General features: G+C 42.7%; 1 protein-coding gene across 17 annotated transcripts in view; it reads left to right on the plus strand.

Annotated features, from left to right (window-relative positions):
- EPB41L3 (erythrocyte membrane protein band 4.1 like 3) overlaps positions 1-25,037 on the plus strand; it is a 265,820-nt gene that overhangs the window by 197,280 nt on the left and 43,503 nt on the right. For 16 of the 17 annotated variants that reach the window (XM_061596036.1, XM_061595962.1, XM_061595905.1 and 13 more), the window contains 6 exons: positions 1,685-1,903; positions 2,152-2,239; positions 9,013-9,165; positions 11,017-11,114; positions 13,301-13,476; positions 21,603-21,823. In XM_061596036.1, coding sequence (XP_061452020.1) covers positions 1,685-1,903; positions 2,152-2,239; positions 9,013-9,165; positions 11,017-11,114; positions 13,301-13,476; positions 21,603-21,823 — 955 coding nt within the window. The remainder of the gene's footprint in view (positions 1-1,684; positions 1,904-2,151; positions 2,240-9,012; positions 9,166-11,016; positions 11,115-13,300; positions 13,477-21,602; positions 21,824-25,037) is intronic. The other variant, XM_061595914.1, reaches the window with a different exon arrangement.

Genomic DNA, 25,037 nt, shown 5'->3' on the forward strand with positions numbered 1-25,037 from the left:
AAGGACAAATTTAGTAAATTGACTATGGGGGTGTCAACCAGAGGAACCTTGAATTGGTCCATGATGTGTTGTTCGAACGTATAGTATTTGTTGGCAGTTGCAACCAATTTCTTGAACTGCAGCGGGGCATCAAATTCGGACTTGATCACTTTAGGCAACAGTGATGGAAGCTTTAGCACCCTTGAACTTGGGTTTCAGGACAGGACACACAGCCGAAATTCTAGATGCTGAGGGAGCTGGAGGATCTTCTGGAGGATTTAGGTTCAGAGCTTCCATTGCCTTGCACAGGAGTGGAAGGAAATGAGCCTCCTGGAAAATCCTATTAGTCACTACTTCCTCTGACTCCGAATCTCCACTCCATTCTTCCTCATCAAGGACAATCAGCTCGTTGTCTGGGTCCACCATTGCCTCTTCCTGAAGTTGAGGATGCCTGCCCTGTGAGGCAACATAAGGGTCCAGTGATGCCCTGCCCGGTGGATGGGGCACATTTGAAGAAGAGCAGAATGTAGTGAGTCCCTGTGCCACTTGCGCTCTTAAAGGTGGCGGAGTGGGTGCTGTGGCTGGTGTATCCTGTGTGGGGTGATGTGGAAAGATCTGGCTAGATCCATTAGGAGACAATCTCTCAGCTGTTCCTTTAATTGTTGTAGCATGTGTGGTGATAACTGGAACTGTAGAGGTTGAGCATGAGAACAGTGTGGGTTGTGCACCAGCCCCTGAACTTCCCCCATGGCTGGAGCATCCCGCTGAGGCCTTCCATGGGCGAGAGGATGGAGGAGGGGGTGGCAGGCACTCGGCGTCCTGGGGAGCATGCTGCAAGAGGCGTCCCCACTCACGCCATGAAAGGTAGAGGCCAGAGGTGATTGCCAGTAGACAGGCACAGACACATCTGAGAAATGAGGGTGGTTGGGGGGGACAGAGTCCAACGAAGAAGACAGTGATCTCGCAGCTGAAGCGGTGGGGCGGCTGCTTCGCGGTCAGCTCATTGCCGCCGTGAAGTCTTGGGGGGGAGAAATGTAAAATAACAAAGCCCTTTTTGTTTGTTTTAAACAAGATACACGCATGAAAACAGTAAAGGAAGGAAAAGCTGCAGACACACAATAGGAAAAAACCACCAAACTATACAGGCCTGAAGGCAGAGAGGAGCTAGATCAACTGTTCTTGGTGGAAGGCAGAAGAGAAACTGAAATAAAGAGCTGCGCAGAGCAGGAAGTCCTTGTAAAAGACAACAACTCTAGCACTCTTCTGCCTTCAACCGTTAGGTGGAGCTAGCTACCCCCACCTGAGATCAGCTTTTCCATGTACAGGAGAAAAGCAGGGAAAAGGTGTAGGTTTTTCCCCAGGTCTTCACATCTCTAGCCTAAAATGACAATTGGAGTTTTGTCTGCCTGCAGAATTTCTTCATGCAGGCACACCCCTTTGTTTGAACTGTGGGCAGTGCCAAATTATGTGTTAACCTAAATGCCCATGGAAGAAGCAACTCTTTGCCCCCCACACCCATGATAGGAAGGAGATATTTATCTCATATTCCTGTTTGCCTTCTCTTCTGCTTTCCTGCCTCCTTGGTTAAACAAAAGATAGTGCAATTGGCAATGCTTGATGCAATCTACAACTGCTTGTGAATTGCTAGAAGTTTTGTGTGTATGGAGAGGTTAATTGTGGGTTTTTTAAAAAAAAATTGTTGCAGATACTACCTCTGTCTACAGCTGCGAGATGACATAGTTTCTGGAAGACTGCCATGCTCTTTTGTTACACTTGCACTATTGGGCTCTTACACAGTTCAGTCAGAGCTTGGAGATTATGATCCTGATGAATATGGAAGTGATTATGTCAGTGAATTTCGCTTTGCACCAAACCATACTAAAGAACTGGAAGACAAAGTAATAGAGCTTCATAAAAGCCACAGGTAAGATAAACTGGGGATAATGTATGCGATATGACTCTTTGAAACTCAAGCCTAAGAAAAAAATATTGAACTTCAAAATATTACATTGAGAGGGCAATAAAGTTAGCAATTATTTGACTGGCAATAAATAATTGTGTAAAGCAGACCATTATATGAAATCATTTAAATCATACTAAATAGCATGTTTACTTTCCAGGAAACAAGTTCATTTTTATATGTTTGTTTTTACCCATGTTGATTATCTTTAGGGGAATGACACCTGCAGAGGCTGAGATGCATTTTTTGGAGAATGCCAAAAAATTGTCTATGTATGGAGTAGATCTCCACCACGCCAAGGTACAGACTAAACAAAAGTATGATGCAGATTTGGGGCTTAGAAATGTTGCCATTCATGCATCAAGTAGTAGTTGCAAATGCACTGCTCTCCTGATTTGTATTTTCTAGTTTATTTAATGTGATGATGAATTGATAATGATAAAATAAAAAGGAATGCTAAGGCACTTTTAACTGAAATTGAACGTTAATCATATCTATGTCATAAACTAGGGGTTGGGAATCTCCAGCCTTCAGACTTCCTCATTTGGCCCACCTGATACCATGCAGGTGAGGGCAGGGCTTGATTAAAAGCGCCCTTGTGCAGCTGTAATATCTTTCTGCCGTGTACATGCTTCTGGACTTCAGAGGACAAAAAACCCTGATGTCATTTGTGATGTCAGGTGATTGACAGGTAGGCAGCCGCACCTGTCAAATTTGGCCCACAAGGCAGATCCTGATAATGACCTGGCCCATGGAGCCAAAAAGATTTTCTACCATTGTCATAAACCGTGCTACATTTAGCATGTAGATTGAGTAGTCCATTGTACAGTATCCACAGAGCCATTGGAGAGACTCTGGCCTCATCTGCATCTAAAGTGAAGCCATACCATGGCTTAGCGAGAACAAGCAAGTGTGCTGATACTGAGAAAGAAAACTGTGGCCGCTTGTCTACTCTGCAAGTTTTTCTACTGCTATGTTACCTAAAGCGAATGGTTTGGCTTAGCCTTACTTGTGAACCCAGGCTCATGGCTTCTCTCCCACAAAGAAACCACAAGTGGTTTGTTGGGAATTTATTTATTTATTTGTTTGATTTATATCCCACCCTTCCTCCCAGCAGGAGCCCAGGGCAGCAAACAAAAGCACTAAAAACACTTTAAAACATCATAAAAGCAGACTTTAAAATACAGTAGGGCCCCGCCTTCCAGCGCTTCGCTTCTCGGCGCTTCGCTTCTCGGCGCTTCGCTTCTCGGCGCTTCGCTTCTCGGCGCTTCGCTTCTCGGCGCTTCACTAGTACAGTAGTTTTGAATTGTATCCATGTTCCATATGTTAGGCGCTTGATCCGTTTTTGTGGTGGAAAATTGGCAGAATACAGAGAGACACTGAGTGCAGAAATTGATGGCGCCTGACGCCCTTCTCGGACTCAGCTACTGAGCATGTCGTCAGAGATTGGAAACGTTCCTTTTTAAAACTACAGTTGGGCTGATGGGAGTTGTAGTTCAAAAAAGAAACGTTTCCAAGCTCTGACAATGCGTTCAGCAGCTGGGTCCGAGAAGGGCATCCAGCGCCATTTCATTGTTGAGGGAGGTGGTGGAGGGCGAGCGAGCGAACAGGCAGGGGGGAGGGTGAGTGGGCAAGGGGGGATGAGCGAGGGAGGTGGCAGAGGGTGAGTGAGCGAGCGAACAGGCAGGGGGGGGCAAGCGGGCAAGGAGGGGACAAGCGAGGGAGGTGGCAAAGGGTGAGTGAGTGAACAGGCGGGGGAGGGTGAGTGGGCAAGGGGGGACGAGCGAGGGAGGCGGTGGAGGGTGAGCAAGCAAGCAAACAGGCAGGGGGCAAGGAGGGGATGAGCGAGGGAGGCGGCAGAGGGCGAGCTAACAGGTGTGGGCAGGAAGGCAGGCAGCATCCTCCCTGCGATCCTCCCCCACCATAATGAGGACAAGTGAGTGAGCGAGCAGGAGGGAAGGTGATGCACGGAACAGCGGGACATCGATCAGCTGTTGTGCGGGGAGCTTCAGGGGCCAAGCACTGTCAGCTGGAGCTCCCCGTGCTGCAGCTGATCGATGTTCCACTTTTTGGTGGTTTTTGCTTTTTGGCGGGGGTCTGGTCCCTAACCTGCCGTATAAGTGGGGCCCTACTGTACATTAAAACAAAACATTTAAAAAACATTGTTTAAAAAATCTTCCAAGACATCTTAAGAAAAAGGTTAAAAACATTTTTTAAAAAAAAAGGTTTAAAACATATTAAAAAGCAATTCCAACACAGCAGCAGACTGGGATAAGGTCTCAACTTAAAAGGCTTCTTGAAAGAGGAAGGTCTTCAATAGGTACCGAAAAGAAAGCAGGGATAGCACCTGTCTAATATTTAAAGGTCTGTTTCCTATGTTGTGCAGAACGGACCTTTTGATAAGATGGTATCTGCAGGAGGCCCTCACCTGCAGAGCGCAGTGATCAACAAGGTCTATAAGGGATAAGACGGTTTTTCAGGTATCCTAATCCCAAGCTGTGTAGGACTTTGTACACCAAAACTAGAACCTTGAACGTGGCCCGGTAGCAAATGGTCAGCCAGTGCAATTCTTTCAGCAGCAGGGTGACATGTTGGTGATACCCTGCCGCAGTGAGAAGTCTCGTTGCTGCATTTTGCACCAGCTGCAACTTCTGGACCAACCTCAAGGGCAGCCCCACATAGAGCGCATTACAGTAATTCAGTGCCTGGAGGTTACCAGTGCATGGACAACAGTGGTCAGGCTATCCCAGTCTAGAAACGGCCGCAGCTGTCCTACCAGCCGAAGCTGGTAAAAGGCACTCGTAGCCACTGAGGTCACTTGGGCCTCTAGCAACAAAAATGGATCCAGGAGCACCCCCAGACTACGGACCTGCTCTTTCAGAGGGTGTACGACCTCATCCAAAGCAGGCAACTGACCAATTATCTGAACTCAGGAACCACCAAGCCACAGCGCTTCTGTCTTGCTAGGATTCAGAGTCAGTTTATTGGCTTTCATCCAGCCCACCACTGAGTCCAGGCAGCAGTCCAGAGCTTGCACGGCCTCCTGATTCAGATGTTACAGAGAAATAGAGCTGGGTATCGTCAGCGTACTGCTTACACCTCACCCAAATCTCCTGAAGACCGCTCCCAAGGGCTTCATATAGGTGTTGGGGGACAAGATAGTACCGTGCAGCACCCTAAAGCGCAACTGCCAGGGGGCCAAAAGACAATCACCCAATGCTATTATCTGAAAACAGCCTTGTAGATAGGATCAGAACCACTGTAAAACAGTGCCTCCAATACCCATCTCACCAAGTCGGCCCAGAAGGATACCATGGTCAATGGTATCAAAAGCCGCTGAGAGATCAAGTAAGAGTAACGGTCACACTTCCCTGTCTTTCTCCCCATAAAGGTCACCCATGAGGGTGACCAAGGCTCATTCAGTCCCATAACTAGGCCTGAACCGAGACTGGAATGGGTCAAGATAATATGTTTCATCCAAAGAGTACTTGTAATTGCTGCACCACAACCCTCTCAATCACCTTCCCTAAAAAGGAGGTATTTGTGACCGGTCAGTAATTGTCACAGACCAATGGGTCCAGGGTGGACTTTTTCAGGAGTGGTCTGATCACCGCCTCTTTCAGGGTGGCTGGAACCACTCCCTTCCACAGTGACGACACCCTGGATCCAGTTGGTCAAATCTCCTTGACAAGCTTTAACAAGCCAAGAAGGGCAAGGATGCTGGCTGCATCATTGCAAGCACCTTGTCTACATCATCGGGCCACATCAACTGAAACCATTCGCAAGAAGTTGCAGCAGATATTGCACCGGACACCTCACTGGGGACTACAGTAGATGTGCATGGGGCATCAAGACTGCTACAGAGGCGAGCAACTTAACTCTCAAAGTGCCTTGCAAAGAATTCACAGTGGGCTTCTGAAGGGTCTAAGACTCCATTTCCTGGAGTTGTTGTCAACAGACTCCTGACAATGCGGAAAAGCTCCACTGGATGGCTACTTGAGGATGCAATGGAGGCAGAGAAGTGGGCATTATTTGCAGTCCTCACCACCACACAGTAGGCACGGTTATGATGTTTTACTTGTGCCCGATCCGCCTCATAGCACGTCTTTCGCCACTTGTGCTCTAACCATTGTCCAGCCTGTTTCATTGCCCTTAGCTCACTGGTGTACCAAGGTGCAAACCAGTCTCCACAATGCCAGAGAGGGTGGTCGGGAGCAACCGTGTCAAGAGCCCAATGCCCCTCGCTGTTCCACAGTATGGCAAGGGCTTCAACAGGGTCACCTGCTCTATCTACTGGAAACTCCCCAGGGCATTCAGGAATCCAGTGGATTCCATTCGTCTCCAGGGGCAGACCATCTTAATCTGTCCACCACCCCTGCATGAAGGGTCGGAGCCATAAGTCTAAACTTCATGAGAAAGAGTTCTGACCATGACCTACCTCCAGATCATCCCTTCCTCCGTCTGGAGCAAAAACCAAGTCGAGGGTGTTCCCTGCCCTATGCGTTGGGCCGGTGACAACTTGAGACAGCCTCATGGTCATCATGGAGGCCATGAAGTCCCGAGCTGGAACACTAGAGGCAGCCTCAGCATGGACATTGAAAACACCCAGCACTATCGTTCTGGGCTCCTCCAATACCACAGCCGAGATGGCCTCCACCAGCTCAGTCAGAGAAGCTGCCAGGCAGCAGGGTGGACAGTACACAAGCAGCAACCCTAGTTTCCTGTCTCCTTGGCCCGACACCAGGTGCAGGCCCTCATAGCCAGCTCCAAGACAGAGTGGTTTCCTGGTGACAGAGATGGAAGTTTTGTAGACTACAGCAACTCCTCATCCCTGCAGCCTGTGCTGGTGTTGCACTGAGTATCCAGGTTGGCAAAGCTGGGTCAGATCAACTCCTCCCTGCTCACCCACATAGGTCTCGGTAATGAACATCAGATTGGCACCTTCATGCACGATCATATCATGGATGAGTATGGTCTTATTGTGTACCGATCTGGCATTAAACAACACCACAGGCCAGTGGGCACAGCAGATGCACAACGAGGAACCATCCATGAGAGAAGTGGGAGGGAGGAACAAGGCGTAGATAGCATTGCCCTTGTCTTCTATGGTAATTCCCACCCCCCATGGCTATACTTCCCTCTACCCATGATCACTGAAATTGGGGTGGCATCACCCATGTCCCTCCTTACTAAGACTCCTAAAAGAAGAGACAGCAGCAGTGGCACAAGCTTCAGTTTACATCACAGCAGCTTGAATATGAGTACAAATGTCCCAGACCTGGAGCACGTGGCTAAGCTTGTATTCTTATTATTGGCATGTTGTCCAGTTATAACCTTTATGGCGGAGTGGCCCTTACCACTGATACAAATGTTTAATTTTTGAAGAATGCTTAAATTTGCCCTGGGTAATTTGTCCTGGACTAAGTTTTTTTTTTAATGATAGTTAAATTTACAATGGAATACAGTTAACAAACTAAAAGGAACATATATATGGAGAAACTTTATCTGCCAGTGGTGGTAGATACTTGATGTTAGGCTTCACTTTTCTCCATTCAAGATCACAGATATAGAACTTAAGTTACTATAAACGTTCCCAGCAAAATATTGCTGAGCAGGAGAAAATGATGAAGTGCATGTCGTTCTGTATGCATTCTGCATAAAATCTTTTCAAATTAAGAATAAATTTATATAATAGATGCACAGATTTCAAAAGCACTACGGAATTTCGGAGAGAAATGTGCATAGATTGCACTTGAAAACGTGATCATTTCAGCTATCAGAGTAGTCTTGACACTGACTTAAATTACCATCTTTTATCAAATATTAAATAACAAGCGGGGGTGGTAGGGCAATACATGAAAATATTGTATTTTCGTATACAAATATTGCATCTAGATGCTGTATTGAAAAGTTGCTGCTGTTACTGATGATGATGCACCTAACATTTTCTAGTTCATTGCACAATCTCTGTCCACAGGCTTACAATCTAATACACAGTCCAAAAGGAAAAAGAGGTTGGGAAGGAACAGAAGAACAAGCCAATTCAGTCATTAATTCTTCATATAAAGTTATATATCATAATGCTTGTTTTATGGACCACTAATAGAAAAATATTCAAAGCCATGTACAACCCATTAAAAACATATCTGACATCAGGTATGGGGCGGGTAGAGACACAGCTACAAAGGAATAACTGGGAGTTTCATGTGAGCTCCCAACTGTTCTTGTGCAAGCAGGGCTTCCTGTCATAACTGATCAGGCTGTGTCGGGAGGAAGCAGTGTGGATTCACAGCACTTCTTCCAAATGGAGCATTTTCCCCTCTGCAGGGAAAGCAGTTTAAATTCAAAGTGCTTCATGGAGGAAGCACTTTAAATCTGAACAACGTCCTTCAAAAGAACTTCAAAGGGAATCCCTGTCACCATCAGCTGAATCAGCAGTTACAGCATCCTTTTAACTTTGACCGGTGTCAATCACCTGATGTCATTATGAAGCCAGGTGATTGACACTTGCCCATCTGCCAAAGTTGGCCCATGAGGGTAGTGAATTAGGGTTCCGACCTACTGGCAGGATACAGTTCCCCATCCCTGCTTTATGGATGGCTTTATTCCACCTAAACCTGCCTAAGTACCAAGATCATGTTTAGAGGCTGTTCTCCAGATCCCCATTATCATTTAATGTGAGGTAGGTGGTGATCAGAGATAGAGCCATCTGGTTGGTTTTGGCACCCCAGCTCTGGAACTTCTCTCCATATGAAGGCTCATGTGGCACTAAACTTGATTTTCTTTTCAGCCCCAAGTGCAAACCTTTTTATCTGCCTGGTCCTGTTACATTTTGTTTTAATGATGAAATGCGATCTGCTCTGTTGGTGGTGGTTGTGTTGTAGTCACATATTCAGAGGTTTCTTGGAAGGGGGGGAATAACTAAAAATTACTGAATTCTTATTTCCATGTTTTGTTAAATCATAGAACAGTTGATTGTGAAAATGGAAATGAAACAGCAGTGTTCTAAACATAATACTGACATCTTTGGAAAGAGATCTTATCCAACTTTGTGTGTGTGTGTGTGTTTGCAGGATTCTGAAGGAGTTGAAATCATGTTAGGGGTTTGTGCAAGTGGTCTCTTGATATATCGGGACAGACTCAGAATAAACAGGTTTGCTTGGCCCAAGGTTCTCAAAATTTCATACAAGAGGAATAACTTCTACATCAAAATTCGACCAGGGGAAGTAAGTGGACTACAATGAACTGTCTGTCTTCAGTGTTCCTTTTGCAAATCAGACTGTCCTGCTTGTCCAATTTCATATGCCTAATGAATTACATGTTGCTTGAGAAATTAGTGCAGTATAAATGGCCTGTTTCTAAATTAGGCTCATTCTTTTCAGCCTTGAAAATTTGTTGGAGAGTGGCTTTCCACCTCCTGCCTTCTGCTTACTGCTGCCACTGCAACTCCCTTCTCTTCTCCGCAAGAAGAGAGAAACACTTTCTCATGCAGCAGCCAGCAAACCCTGCTGGTTTTGCACACATGGCAGGACCATGGCTGAACTGTCTATGCCAGGGGTAACCAATGTTTTGTCATTCTCATACTTTGTACACAACTTCCATCCCTCCCAGCCAGCATAGCCAATTGTGAGAGTAGATGGGAATTATTGTGCACAAAATCTGAAGGGTACTTCATCGGCTGTCTATAATCTATGCGCCCTCTCTCAGGGTCAACTAAAGTATGTATGAGGGGCCAAATAAATTGACAGGGAGCGGGCTTGATACTTGGCTGCAGATCCGATCACTCTCCCACCCCCCTCCTATTTGCTTCATGCTAATTTGCATTCATTCCTGTCTGGGAAGGGTTTCTGCCTTATTCTGCAATAGGCAACAAAGTACCAAATCCCCTACCCACATTAGCCATGGTCCCATTTGGTTTGGGTCCTCTAAACTTGCTATTTAACTTTTTAAAACCATTCATACAGTTGCTAATTGTGTGATATAATGGACCTGGTAAGTAAACACTTGCCTAATGTAAAGAGTGGGAGGAAGCATGAGGGTGCGTATGTAAGAAAGGGCACAAGTGTATGCAACCAGGAGTATGCAACAATTGTTCATTGTGTAAATGCTGTCATACCTACTTTGGCCTTCAGAAAGGCAGGAGGAGGTGGTGGTTCTCACAGCTGGGGAAATATATCAGAATGCTCTGATGGCTATTGAACTGGCTGCATGTACTTGTATCCTTTCTTATATATGCTTTCTCCTAGGCAAATGTTTACTTACCATGTTGTCATATTCACATTATTTCAGGCTTTTCCCCTCCCAAATGCTAGAATTCTTGCCTCATTTATTAATCAGAACCGTACTAAGATAGATTAGGCTTAGAGATACTGAGTTGATGAAGTTTCCCTACTGAAATTTATATCTGAATTGGAACTTAACTTGTTCTCCTACGTTTAAACCCCAGAGCACCACTTTGTCAAAAATAACATTGGATTTCATTCTGTGTGGCAGCAAGATGAGAATCTAACATCATAGTTGATTAATGTGATTGATACAGCAGTAAATGCTGTCTTGATATGTTAAGTTTCATGGTTTGTCCACAAGTCCGATAAAACCTAGTATTTGCATTTTCATACGTTTTGATGAGCATTAATAAACATCCTTTTCTTAAATAGTTGTAGATTTTGTACGGTAGTTCTTCTAGTTTTGGGTAGCCAGCATGGTGCCATCAGATGTTGCTAGATTTCAGCTTCTATCAGCATAGCCAATGGTCAGGGATAGAAGAATTCTGATTCAATGTTGGTTAGCAAACCAGATCTGATCCTGCTTTTATGCCATTATATCTAATTACATGATATATTCCTCCAGGAACATTCATATATTTAGCTCAGGTTGATTTCTCAGAAGGAACCAAATTAAGATTTCTTGAACAGCAATGAATCTATTGAGTCTTATTTGCTTAAATTGGCAACTAACAGTGATAACGCAGTTTGTTTATATGCAGTATGTTTATAGATAGAAAGATGTCTTGAAATAAACTCCATTATATATATGTTATATCTTAACTGGAAATTAAATTATCTTTCCTGTCCTAGTTTGAGCAATTTGAAAGCACAATTGGGTTTAAATTACCAAATCATCGTGCTGCAAAGCGTTTATGGAAAGTATGTGTTGAACATCATACATTTTTCAGGTATACAATTACTTTTTATTTTACTTTTTATTAAAAAGAAGACACATAGAAATGAATAATAAATTGCTAAAAATATAAAAAAATAGTTTATATAACATTCTTCTTGACCATTGGTCTAGGGAAACATTCAAAATATGTGTTTGTAGAAATACACCAAATGTACTTTTACTTAATGAAATATGAAAAAAACTGTATGATCCTATTATTTAGTACTTGGTTGGTTGACTATTTATATATATATATGTATCTTGAAAACCTGTGGGACAGAGGTATAAAATTTCATGCCAAGTGATATCAGGCAAGTAACATGGTTGGTTAAGCTAAAATAAAAAAACTACATTCTCATATGAGTACTAATGCTATCAAGACTTCGCTTCAGTTGAAAAGGGGAGCGATGGCAGAGGAAAGGTCCTGCAAGGACACAATTTCAGTTTTCTGGGTGAGAGGTAACCAAAGTATGGACCAGAGCATGGGATTCAACTAAATTCTTGGGCTAGTGGAATGATGTCAGCTAGTGCAACCAGACTTACTCCTCTCCCACCCAGCGTGCCCCACCCCATCCCCAGATCTGCTCTGGAAGGTTGGGGGAACCCTTAGAACAGATTTGGAGGCATACGGCAGGAGGGGAAGGAAAGAATAAGAGTGGGGCAAGGTCAGAGCTGAAGCTAGGTTGAGTTGGAACTGTTATTGTGGCAAAGACCTAGGATAGACTGGGAGTCTATCCTCTTAGGTAGCTCTTCTTCCTTCCCTGCTGGGCCCCAGTGCAAACTTGGTCCTTTGTAGGCTTCTGCCTTCTCCCAAATAGACCCATGGTAGTGAAACCCTCTGGCTGTTAGGTGAGCACTTATTCACCAGCTCTGGACCTCTTGCTGTAGCTCAAAACATTCTCTAATGAGCCCAGACATGGTGTCTCTGAAATGGAGCAATTACAACACCATATAAGGAGACCACAATGGTGGGGAGAGAGGGAGGAAGGCTAGAATGCTATCACCCAACAGTGTGCAATCACAGTGCTTGGAAGGGGTGGTCTTAAAATACAGAAATCTCTTATAAATGTTTGGTGTGTGTTGGGTGGCATTTATTCAGCTTGTGTATTTTCTATTCTTTCCCAATCAATCCCAGTCCCATCTTTATTTACATATATTTTTAAAAAATGTTTGTTATCTGTGTTTTTTATTTTACTGTATTCTCATTGCTAAGAATTATTATTAAAACTTGTGGGTATATTTACAGCTTTCTGAATTCATTATTATCTTCCAGTTGCTACCCACAGACAATGAGAAGCAGCCAGCTTGTGTGATTGCACTTATTATTATTATTGCTATCACTATTGCTATTACTATTATTATTATTAGCCAGACACACACCCAGATTTTGTGGGCATATTAGCCAACATTCTGAGTTAACAATTATTTCAAATTGCTAACCACAATTAATATTATTAATATTAAATAGTATTTTATTTTTCCTGCTGTTGGCAATCAGCCTCCTATATGACAGGTTTCTTTAAATCTTTCTTGGTAATATCCAGATTGTGATCTGGGTTGGATCAGGTCTGAATCTGTCCGGACTGGTTTGGGCCTGATCTGTATTTACAGATTGGAGCCTCAAATTGGATTGGGGTCTGTGCACAGCCCTAATATCTTATATCCTATACGCTGCTATGTATGAGTGTGTCGTATTTTTTCTTTGAAGTTGTGAAGGAGGAAGTATTGCCACATTTTTCAAAATAACAAATTTGAATTTTACAAAGACTTTGAAATATTCAGCTGTTTTTAACCATAAACAGTGGGTTATATTCAATACTGCACGTGCAGAATCTCCTGGAGCAGATTTTGAGGTTATATGAAGTGCTACAGGGGAGAAAAGGGTAACGTTCTGTTGCACAAGTGGAAGCCTGTTACGAAATTGGAACTACAAGTGTTAGATTACAACTCTATATAACTTTAGCGTAAAACCAAGGCTGTAGTCCTAGATCCACTTTCCTGGGAGTAAGCCCCAGGGAATGTAATGGAATTTACTTCTGAGGAGACATGTATAGAACTCCACTGTAAGCATTATAACCATCTCTCTTCAAATACATAAGGATTATAAAATAGACTTGGATACCTAGATTTCTTTTTAACTTTATTTATTGCATTTGAAACCTGCCATTTGTCATATGCATTCTGTCTGATGTATTCTAGGCTCTTGCTACCAGAGGCTCCTCCCAAAAAATTCCTTACACTGGGTTCCAAGTTTCGCTACAGTGGAAGGACACAAGCCCAGACAAGGAGAGCAAGTGCACTGATAGACCGACCTGCACCTTACTTTGAGCGTTCATCAAGCAAACGCTATACTATGTCTCGCAGCCTAGATGGGGGTAAGATGCTGTTGATGGTCTCTGTTTGGAGTTGTATCTTAATTCTTTTTACACTGTTAGAGGACAGATTTAAGCATTTTATAATCTGATGTCCCTTGAGCTTCTTCTGGATGACACTTGTAAGTATATGCATGATATTTCATTCATTATAAAATGCCTATTAAATAAATATTAGCCTTCTGCTTTTGCTGGGCTTGTTCATGTGGCAGTACAAAAGCTGTGGAAAGAGGAACAAAAAACTTCATTCCCTCCCCACCTATTCCTTCAGCCAACATTCTCTTTCTAAATATATATTTGTACTCAATACTCTGTCTACATCCCAAAGGTGCTAGCTTAAATATATAAAACAATTGCTGTCAGTTTTGTGTTTTTTTAGGTTGCAAATTGGTATCAAACCATTTCTCTCCCTGCCACTATGAAATTTAGTCATTCCCATATAGCGTATCTAACTAAGGACCCATTAAGGCCATGGGCGGTGAACCTTTAGTCCTTTGGATGTTGCTGAACTACAACTCCCATAATCCCTGACCATTGATAGTGTTGTTGGCGCTAATGGGATTTGCAGTCTAAGAATATCTGAATGGCATCAGGTTAGCCACCCATGCCTTAAGATAAAGAAGGGAGTAGAGAAACCTTTGCAGAAATGTCAGTGGTATGGTGCCTGAAATTAACCAGGTGGGTCAGCTGGCTTTCCCACTCTAACCATTTCATAGAATCATGGAGTTGGAAGGGGCCTATAAGGCCATTGAGTCCAACACCCTGCTCAATTCAGGAATTCAAATTAAAGCATACCCAGCAGCTGGCTGTCCAGCTGCCTCTTCAATGCCTCCAGTGTTGAAGAGCCTACCACCTCCACAGGTAATTGGTTCCCTTGTTGAACTGCTCTAACAGTTAGGAAGTATTTCCTGATGTTTAGCCGAAATCTGGCTTCCTGCAACTTGAGCCCATTATTCCATGTACTGCAGTCTGGGACGATCGAGAAGAGATCCTGGTCATCCTCTGTGTGACAACCTTTCAAGTACTTGAGTGCTATCATATCTTTCTTCAGTCTTTTCTTCTCAAGGCTAAAAATGCCCAGTTCTTTCAGTCTCTCCTCATAAGGCTTTGTTTCCAGTCCCCTGATCATCCTCGTTGCCCTCCTCTGAATCCGTTCCAGTTTGTCTGCATCTTTCTTAAAGTGTGGTGTCCAGAACTGAACACGGTACTCAAGATGAGGCCTAACCAGTGCCAAATAGAGCCATTACTTCATGCGATCTCAAAACTATACTTTGTTAATGCAGCCTTAAATAGCATTTGCCTATTTTGCCTTTTTTGCAGCCACATCACACTGTTGGCTCATATTCAGCTTGTGATCAAAAACTATTCCAAGATCTTTCTCGTATGTAGTATTGTTGAGCCAAGTATCCCCCATCTTATAACTGTACATTTGGTTTCATTTTCCTAGGTGTAGAACTTTGCACTTATCCCTGTTAAATTCCATTCTGTTGTTTTCAGTCCAATGCTCCAGCCTATCAGAATCACTTTGAATTTTGTTTCTGTCTTCCAGGGCATTAGCTATCCCTCCCAATTTTGTATCATCTGCAAATTTGCTAAGCATTCCCTGCACAATCTAATCCGAGTAATTGATAAAAATGTTGAAGAACACTGGGCCCAGAACTGAGCCCTGTGGTACTCTGCTAGTTACCTCCCCCCAATTCTAGAAGGAACCATTGATAAGCACTTTTTGAGTACGATTCTGTAGCCAACTGTGGACCCACTGGATAGTTCTATCCAGTCCACATTTAACTAGCTTGCTAATCAGAATATCATGGGGCACTTTGTCAAAAGTTTTGCTGAAGTCAAGATATATTATGTCCACAGCATTCCCACATTCTACCAGGGAGGTTACACAATCAAAAAATGAGATAAAATTAGTCTGGCAGGGTTTGTTCTTGATAAATCCATGTTGACTTCTAGTAATCGCTGCATTGTTTTCAGATTGACTGCTTTATAATCTTCTTCATAATTTTCTCATTTAATGTATGTATTTCATTCATTTCCCACCTTCCTTTTGTGGAACTCAAAATGGTGTACACAGGGCTCCCAGATGATCTTCAGGCACTGAACTGGCCCAGACCTAGTATGCTTCAGTAATGTTTTGCATTATTTGCCTTTGACTCATATACAGGCCCAATAAGATACTAATTTTCAAGTTAAACTATACTTCCCAATCTTTTATATACATTATACTATACTTACATAAATATTGTTACTGAGCTATTCTTGCCAGAGATTTTATTATAAAATATCTTTTCAGTTGTTTGGAGACTATTTTATGAGTTTCACTTTGAAATCCTACAATGCAAAGTAGTTCAGATCTTACTCTGATGTTGTATTAAAGCGTGTGCACCTAGTAGTGCTGATTGCAGCTACTGGTATGGCCCATGCAAAAGCCAGCCTCAAGAAAATGCCTTTTCTGCAACACTTGTACAAACAAACCGTTTTACACAGAGATTACAGTTACATTACTTCAGCTTGCAAACAGCATTCACAACTGAACTGTGAGTAGTCTTTGTTTCTAATTTTCAGGACTTGTACAGTTCTTGGCCTCACCTGCATGCATACAGTGTTTTCATACAAATAAATAAATATACGTTGTGTAAGACAAATGAACACTCTTGAGTTACTCTTTCCTTCTTTTTACTACTACTCCTGTTTCTCATGGATATCAATTATTGACAGCCATTTAAAACTGACGAAGCGTGATGCTCAAAAATGTAAACTTGCCTAAACTGTTTTCAGTATAATATTGTTTAATTGCAGGTGAAAAATTGGTATGTAACTGTCTTCTAAGAAGCTGTCATTCAAATGTCTATACCAGCCTTTCCCAACCAGTGTGCCTCCAGATGTTGTTGGACCACAACTCCCATCTTTCCTGACCATTGGCAATGCTGGCTGAGGCTGATGGGAGTTGTGGAGGCACACTGGTTGGGAAAGGTTGGTCTATACAATAAAAATGAAGGTAAAGCAGATACTGAAGATTTCTGGGGGTCAATGGAAAAATGTATGATCCATATAAATTAGTGATAATCCCTGGTGTTCTCTGCTGAAACTGATAACATGGGTGCTTATAACTCATTAACATTGATCCTTTTGAATACTAATATGCTTCCTGCTGGTTACCAAGCAACTCATGACCTTAATGCTATGCATGCATCTCAGAGTACAAATTGTTCATAACATTATTTTTCTTTTGATTAATATGTATTAAGTAAGTCTCTCTTTTTTGAAAAAAAGTTTAAGATTTGTGGAATAAATGCAATCCCCCCACCGCCGCCTCCAGTTTAGTTAGATTATTAGTCAGTATGGATCTTCATATTTTACAATGCTCTTTTTACTCACTGTTAAGAGCCTTCTCAAGAATTATCTTCAGCTACAAATTGGAAGTAGACAAATAATTACCTAGATGGTAATTTTTTCCCCTCTTGGCACAATAACCAACGATTAGAGCAGAATAGCCCCAATCAGGTGAACTCTTGTATGCATGTACATGTTACATGGTTAAATGGACTGGATTTTTTTTCCTGGATGGAACATAAACCACTTTTGAAAGGCAGGGGGTATAAAATGACATTTTAGGGTTTACTGAGATGCGCTGACAGAAGTCCTATAAATTCTGATGTGGATCTGAATCGAATTTGCACATATCTCTGAATCACAAATAATGTACATGAATTCTGAAAAGGATAGAATGATTAAAGTCTTTTTCGTAGGGGTTCATGGGGGCAACAGAATTGTGAGTTTAAAAAATCACTCTGAACAAAGCATAGAGAAGGGAGAGCATGGCATTATTTAATTTTTGTCATTAAATATTAATCATGAAGTAGGTTTATGCAACCTTTACTTTGCATTCCCCTGCATCTATGCATATTTTTAATTGCTACTAACTTTTTGAAGTACTTGTGTAAAATTATCAAGGAACTCAAGGACATAGGCATACATCTGGCTACAGTAGGGCCCCACTCATATGGCAGGTTAGGTTCCAGACCCTTGCCAAAAAGAGAAAACCACCGAAAAGCAGATCAGCTGTAGCGCGGCGGTCTGGAACCTAACACGCTGATCGCACCAGAGGAGGAGAAGATCAGATCTTCCCCTCCTCCGGCACGATCAGCTGGAGTGTGGGAGCCTGACCACCCCGAGGAGGAGAAAATCAGCTGTAGCATGCTACAGATCTTCCCCTCCTCTGGCGTGATCAGCTCGAGCGGGAGAGTCTGATCATGCCAGAAGAAGATCAGCTGCAGCATGCTACAGCTGATCTTCCCCTCCTCTGGCATGATCAGCTGGAGTGCGGGGAGCTCCAGCCCCCCTCTAGCTAATCGCTCCGCTGGCGCTGTATTAGCAGAATGCTGAAAAGCAGGGCGCCGAGAAGCAGGGCCCTACTGTATTTGTTTCATTTGTATCTTGCTCTTCCTCTTCCTCTGAGAGGCTACAAATTGAGACATACCATACAACAATCATGTGAGGTAGCTAAGAAATAGTGACTAGCCCAAGATTCATTGCACAGTGGAGACTTGAACTTGGGTTTTCTTGATTCAAGCCAACATTCTATCTAAACTCTAAATTTCACACACACTACCACACACACTCAGTATTCCAATTTCAGTATTCTGTTTAGACAAACCATATCTCAGAATAATTATAGATATAATCATTACTATTGCTCAGTTCTCAGTTGGTATGCATGTGCTTCATTAAAATTAAATGGTAATGTGTAGTACACTATAACCAGAGACTATAATTTATTGGACATATTTTAAAAAATATTTTTTAAATGTAATCTGTCATGCCCTCGACCACCCCACTGGTGCCAGGCGCATGCTTCGGACCCAATTCCCCACCCTGGGCAATTGATCCGGAACCCAATTCCCCTTGCCAAGGCTGTGCCAACCAACACCAACCCTGCAAGGTAGAAGATAGGCTGCCACGACCCCTTCTACTGGTTCACACTCTGAGTCAGGGGAACCCAGGGCTCAGAAATAGGTACACCAAGGATTTCTAAAGACAACAGCCAAACAGGCACTCCTCGTCCAGAAGCCCTCAGGTAAAGCCAAAACACACTCTTGGTAGTTTGTGGTCAGTGGTCAAGGTGCCAGATCCAGGACCAGAGTTATTCTTGCTCAGTGAACACACATGGGTAGATAAGAAGTAGCTTTATTAATAAAAAATATAAGTGCACAATTAATAGCAGCAAAACAGTTCCTCAGAACCCACATCCAACCAGGGATTTAGGTAAAACACATAAGAGAGTTCAGACACAACCAAAAATAACTACTTACTTGAAGAGGTAGTTGTTGTAAATCTCATCTCTCCTCAGAGAGACATAAGTAGGGTAGTGAAGGCAGTTGAACCCCACTCAGGTAACCACCAGTCTAGATGGAACCCAGGGGAACAAAGGCTATAGGTTTCACTCCCTATACTTAAGGAAAAACCCTAGCAACAGTTCACAGTGATTCAGCCAATCGGGGCTTTCTAATGAAGTAATTTTCCTGAAGCTTCTTCAGTTTTCGTGCCTTAGCAGGCCCCCCTCCCTTCCTGATCTCAAGTCTTCTCAGGCCCGCTTGGCCTTGAGTACCAGGCTCTCAACAGATAACAGAGATAACCAGGTGCTCTTCTCCAGGTTTTAATTAGTTGCAGCTGAGAAACGAAACTTAAAAGTTTTCCACTCACACAGAGGCCCACCTCCTCCCAAGACGAAATCCCCACAATTCTCTGCATCTGAGCCATGTTGCAAAAACCATTTTCAACCATGTTACAATTTCATGACATAACCCACCCATCAGGGCAGTATATAAAGACAAATTAAAACATCAATATAAAATCACAATAAAATAAACATAAAGCATTGCTTCTGGTACAGATCCAAAGAAGTTCACAGATTCATTGGAAAGAAAATTTAAAGATATAGAGAGCTCAGTACATAAGAAAAAATTGGGGAGAAAACACAATCAGTTATTTTAAGTCTGTTTCTCCAGGACTCATCATGGAGGGCTCAACTAGACATGATATTGTTTATGTTGTTAGTGCTTGCCATTTTTTTAAAAAAAAATTATGGGTACAGTGGGGAGGCCAATTTGTGGGGGTTTTGTTCATTTTTAATTTGTATATCGCCTTTCTACATTATTGTACTCAGGGTGGTTTACAGCCATAGAAATGACAAATATACAAAAGAAACCCAGTCATCCTATAATAATTCAAAATATAACTATAACTAAACTATTACCAGAATTAAAGAATCCTTATCATATTGACAAAATATCCACAAATGCCCATAAAACAAAAATACCTCAATCAGATACAACAATGGAATGGGAAGGAGGGGTGTTAATGCTTTCACTGATGTGGTCCTGATTGGAAAGTGTTGCACCATAACTAGTGCATGGGCCCTATGGAGTGTTTCTGTAGTGATCTGGAAGAAGAAGAGAACTGGGACCCAGGAGAGGGACCCAGTGGGTTGCAGCAGTAAGAGGCTGAAACAGGAGTAGGCTTCAGCTCTTTAGACAGTGACAGCAACTCCCCCTCAGTCCCAGTTCCTCCTGAAGAACTGATGCTGTCAGTGAATGAGCCCGTTTTTCCTCTTCACTCCTGCTGGTGCTGCTGTCTCTGCTAGGGGAGGGTGAATCAGAGGCTGGACCAGAGGCAGTGGAAGATCTGCCTCTGCTCCGTCATGAAGGATACGCGAGCTGATCCACAGTTAACACCCACCCATCACGCGTTTCATAGGAGTGCCCACTTGTTAGCCCAATTCCTCTCCCAAACAGTAAGAGCCTGCCCTAAACCTTCTCGAGGAATCTGGAGTGGCGTGTATAGTTGTTGCAACAATGTCTTAGCTTAAGTAGGTACGCTTAAGGGACGCAGAATCCTGCTTAACCTGTCAGCTGATTTATGAAATGTTCTAAGGTGGCATTCCACATCAAACATAATGGAGAAAAACACACCAGTGAATCTGAATCCGACAGGGTTCGCCAGGACAAATGGAGTGAACTCTCATTGGTGCCCAGTTCTGATCAGGACTGCAGCAGGGGCAAAAAGTTGAAGCCCCCTTCGCCATGTCGTGATTCTGATCTGGCTTCTCCACCTCTCGCAACAGCTATTTGTTTTTTTAAAAAATCATACAAGGGCTAGCATCTTGAATAATGTCATGTCTACTTTGGCTCCTAGTGTCAGTCTTGCAGAAAACTGGGCTTATTTAAGGTTACAAAAAGTAGATGAAGCAGATTTTAGCACAGGAGAGAATGATTCAGAGTATCTTTTGAATCTTTGGACAGAAGTGACTTAGCTGGGAAATTAATTAGGCATTGATTAGAAATTATTGTTTTTTTCTATTATTCCGTGAATTTTCTCTGGGAGAAAGTTCACACATATATAACTTACAATGCAATTCTGAAACAGACTAGTTTTCCATAGAGTTGTGTAATGTAGCATGTAAAAGAAAGAAGAGGGTAATGTACACAAAATTATCATTTGGACTTGTGATACCTGACATATGAACTTTGGAACATTGTAGGTGTTTGCTGAAAATATTGTTTCACAGATACTTCTATATTAAGGCCTCAGTGTACTATAATATATATTACATAGCTTTCTAAAGACTTTTTTTCCTTTCTGATAAATTAGTGAACCTTCTTTGGATCTGTATATTTTTTTTAGATTCATACTGTCCTGCTTTTTGGCTCAGTTTTGTTTGCACTGCAACAGGTTACAATATTATGAAAATAGTAAACAAAATCCTTTTTTACTGTGCATATTGATTAATTAACATTCTTTTACACAAGGAATACCACAGTGTGCTCAGATTATTTCTGTATTTTGATGCTGTGCATTCTAGCAGCTAACATTATAAATGTATTCTGAATATGTGTTATGAAGCACACACATGTGCGCGAATACGTCTAAATCCTTAATATATGTGTTTGCATATGCACACATATATTTACTTAGCATTTATAAATGTTTCTGCATGTTTCTGAAACATGACATTTTCAGCTTTTTGGCAAGTTGCTTTAATCCTCAATTTATTTATTTTTTAATTTAGCTTTGCAAAGCAATTTATGTCAGGCTTTACCTCTTCAAATTATATTTGCTTTTAGCATCAGTGAATGAAAACCATGAAATGTACTTGAAGGATTCTATGTCTGCTGCAGAGGTTGGTACTGGCCAGTATACCACGACAAAAGGCGTCTCTCAAACGAACTTGATAACCACTGTGACTCCGGAGAAAAAGGCAGAAGAAGAGAAGGATGAGGAGCAGAATAAAAAAAAGAAAGCAGAGGAAGTTACTCCAGTCTCAACAATACAGCATGATACAAAGGTATAGGTTTCAGTTTTTTATTTTACTCCACTAGATAAGCAGTACTAGGCGTGACAGAAAGCAACATGAGAGCACATGTGCTATATATTGATATTCAATATGTTTTTGACCCTGTGCAGTCTTTTTTCTGAATACAAGGACTTATGACACATCTGATTTTATAGAGAAATGGTTCACTTCTAAACAGCATGATGAACTCTGCAAAAATGTAAACAGATTTACAATGAAGTATTGAGATGGCTTCCATGTTTTGCTTGTTTTTAGAAGAACAAGGCTTTTATTTTTAGACTTTTTAAAGAATATTTTTAGAATATTTTACCCTGGTGGTTTTTTTAATTACTTCTGGAAAGTTTGTCCTAATAGCTCTTGTGTGAATTCTTATTTTTCTTATCTGAAGGACTGTTGCCTTCCTTTTCCTGTTGCTTAAGTCAGTATTGCTGGCACACTCTTGAGTGTGGGTTTGGCATTTATTACATTCCATCTTTCTGCTGCAATATTCATAAATATGTTTAACTAATTCAAGATCTATAGTAAATCAAACAAGGTGCTGAACTGATAGGCCTCCTTCAGAGTCCATTGCACAAAACTAGTAGATACAACCAACCAAGTAAGCCAGGAGGTTCAGCCATATCTTATAGTATAGTATAAGATTGTATAGTATATACTATACTATATATTGTATAGTATAGTAACACATTGCTAACAGCATTCTGTTCTTTCCATGTAAGGCAAGTCCCTCCACTTCAGGTGGTGCTTCGTTCCAGTCCTATTTTCAAACATTATTTCCAATGACAGTGTGTTCTATAATAGTCAAAATGCTTTTAGAATGCTACATGGGTTTATTATCCTTAGTTTTATCGGTCCATTTTACACTTCTCCCACAACCACTCTTCTCCAAAAGCTTTGCACTGCATTGCTGCTAGTCCACACTGCCATTCCATTATGACAACCTGGGGCCGGCTGACATCAGTGCAATGTCACCATAGATTGTGATGGTGCTGTCACCCTTCCTAATTTATTTGCTGATTGGGCAGCTCATGGTTATGGTTGTAAAGCCTTCACTTAAATATACAGATTCTTAATTCTGTTTTTATAGTTGCTTGGTTGATTACATTTTTTTATTTTGTACCTCTAAGCAACTGAAATAAGTTTGCAAGAATAAACTGAAGTGACAGCATTCACCCTGCACTTCTAATTCAGTTATATAGCCAGAAATGAAGAACAGCATTCACAGTTGCATGTTACACTGAAAGCAATGTGTTACCACGAGAAACCTCACACTTGATCTCAGAGTTCTACTGACTGAGGGCGTTGTCTTAAAGCAGGAGTGGGGAACAGAATCCAGCCAGTGGGCTGGATCTTGAACTTCCTCACTTCTCATGGGATACCATGAATAGCTAGGCAAGACGACCCATCTATGTGACTGATGTCATCAGGAAATCCAAATTCAAAGGAGGGAAGCAGGAACATGCTCTAAGCCTTAGAAACTTGGTGTACTCCCAATTCTTTTCTTTCTTCCTTTGCAACCCGTCTTGAACTCAAGCTGGGCTACAAAGGAAGATCTCTGTCAAAGTGGGGTCAGCTGATCAGCAGTGCCTGGAAATGCCACTTTAGCAGGCAATCCCAGTGGAAATTGCAATCAGCTAAGTGGTGCCTACAAACCCCCTTTGGCAGGGATCACCTCTAATCAGGGCTTGCATTTGGTGCCAAATTTAAAAGGTACCACATCAGAAAAAGTTGTTTTCTTCTAAATGCACAGTTGTATGTCTTCCATCTTGAGGCCCACTCCACAGATCTTTGTGTGCAGTAGTGGACTTGGTGCAAAGATCTTCAAATGTGAACCTACCAAACTAGTGATAATTCTCATTTTCCATAGGACTGCCATCAAGCGGGTTATAGCTCCACCTATCGTCTGAAGGCAAGAATGTTTTTGAAGTCAAGACTAGGGGCGTCAGGCCCCTCCCACTCCCCAGTTCATTCTTGCCTTTGTACCGAACAAGTTTGATATTGCTGATAGCGTAGCTTCTAGCTAAGTCTTTTGTGTTTTTTGTGTATTTGTCTGACAGGGTGTGGAGATTTTGTTGTCTGTGTATTCCACGTTCTTTCCTTCCTCTGTCTTGTATTTAACATCGTTTTGTTTCGTTATTCCTGGGGAATTCCTTGGGGGGGGGGGTTCCCTTGCCCGGACCGCTTTTTCCCCCAGGTTTTAGCCTAATGGCTCTTAGAGAGACCACGGCTGCGGTTCTCTCTTTTCTCAGGCGGGAGCTTGCGGCTGCAGCTCCCTGCTTTACCCGCTGCTTGTTTTGTGCCCTTATGGATTCATGTCTCCCACAGGAGCCTGCTCTGGCGGCTCCCTTTTGTTTTTAGTCCCTGGATGTTTGGGTTGCTGCATTCCCGGTACGACCGCGGCTTTTTTCCTTGCGGCGGTCCCTTTAAAACTCCCCCTCCAGGAGCCTGCGGCTGCAGCTCTCCTACCTTACCTCTTAGCGGCTCTTATCCTTGGGCTGCCCTGACTTCCCAGACTCGTTCCACGGCTTTAAAAAATCTTGCTGCGACTGTCTCTGCAGCCGGCGGCTGCGGCTCGTGTCTCTGCTACTGCCTCAGCTGCTTCGGCATTTCACCGGCCGTCCTGCTTCCCTGACAGAGTCTCTCCTGCCTGGCTTTTAGAGCCGCGATTTCGTTTACAAGCCCCGCGGCCTCAGCACGTATTTGAGGCTCTGCTCGGCAACCCCTTTTCAGTTCGCTGGTGCTCCTCAGTATCCGCCATTGCTCCTTCTTCATATTCCGCCATTTTTGATTGAAAATTTTCCTGCTCATTTTACGGACGCCATTTTGTTTGTCCCTTTTTTCCCGCCCTTTCTGTTCAGCCTATTCAGTACTAAACAAAGGGGGGGTTAGCTGGCAAGGGCTCCTTGTATGTGTGCTGCAGATAGGATCCTATAGTTCTACACGGACTCCTCTACCACACGACTACTGCTGCTGCTTCTTGCAACTATCTGATCACTGCAACTATTTGAACCTGTACTTTTGTGACTGTATCATCAAGGCTGTGGCTGTGCACCAGGCTGTTTGAACTGTACATTCTGCCCCATTCGTGGCCGTGTACTACGACTGTTGATACTGTGCACAAGCGGTTTGAACTGTACATTCTGCCCCATCCATGGCCGTGTACCAGGACTGTCTGAACTGTACATTCTGCCCCATCCGTGGCCGT

This window comes from Rhineura floridana, chromosome 1, assembly GCF_030035675.1.
Source record: "Rhineura floridana isolate rRhiFlo1 chromosome 1, rRhiFlo1.hap2, whole genome shotgun sequence".
Classification (NCBI taxonomy): Eukaryota; Metazoa; Chordata; class Lepidosauria; order Squamata; family Rhineuridae; genus Rhineura; species Rhineura floridana.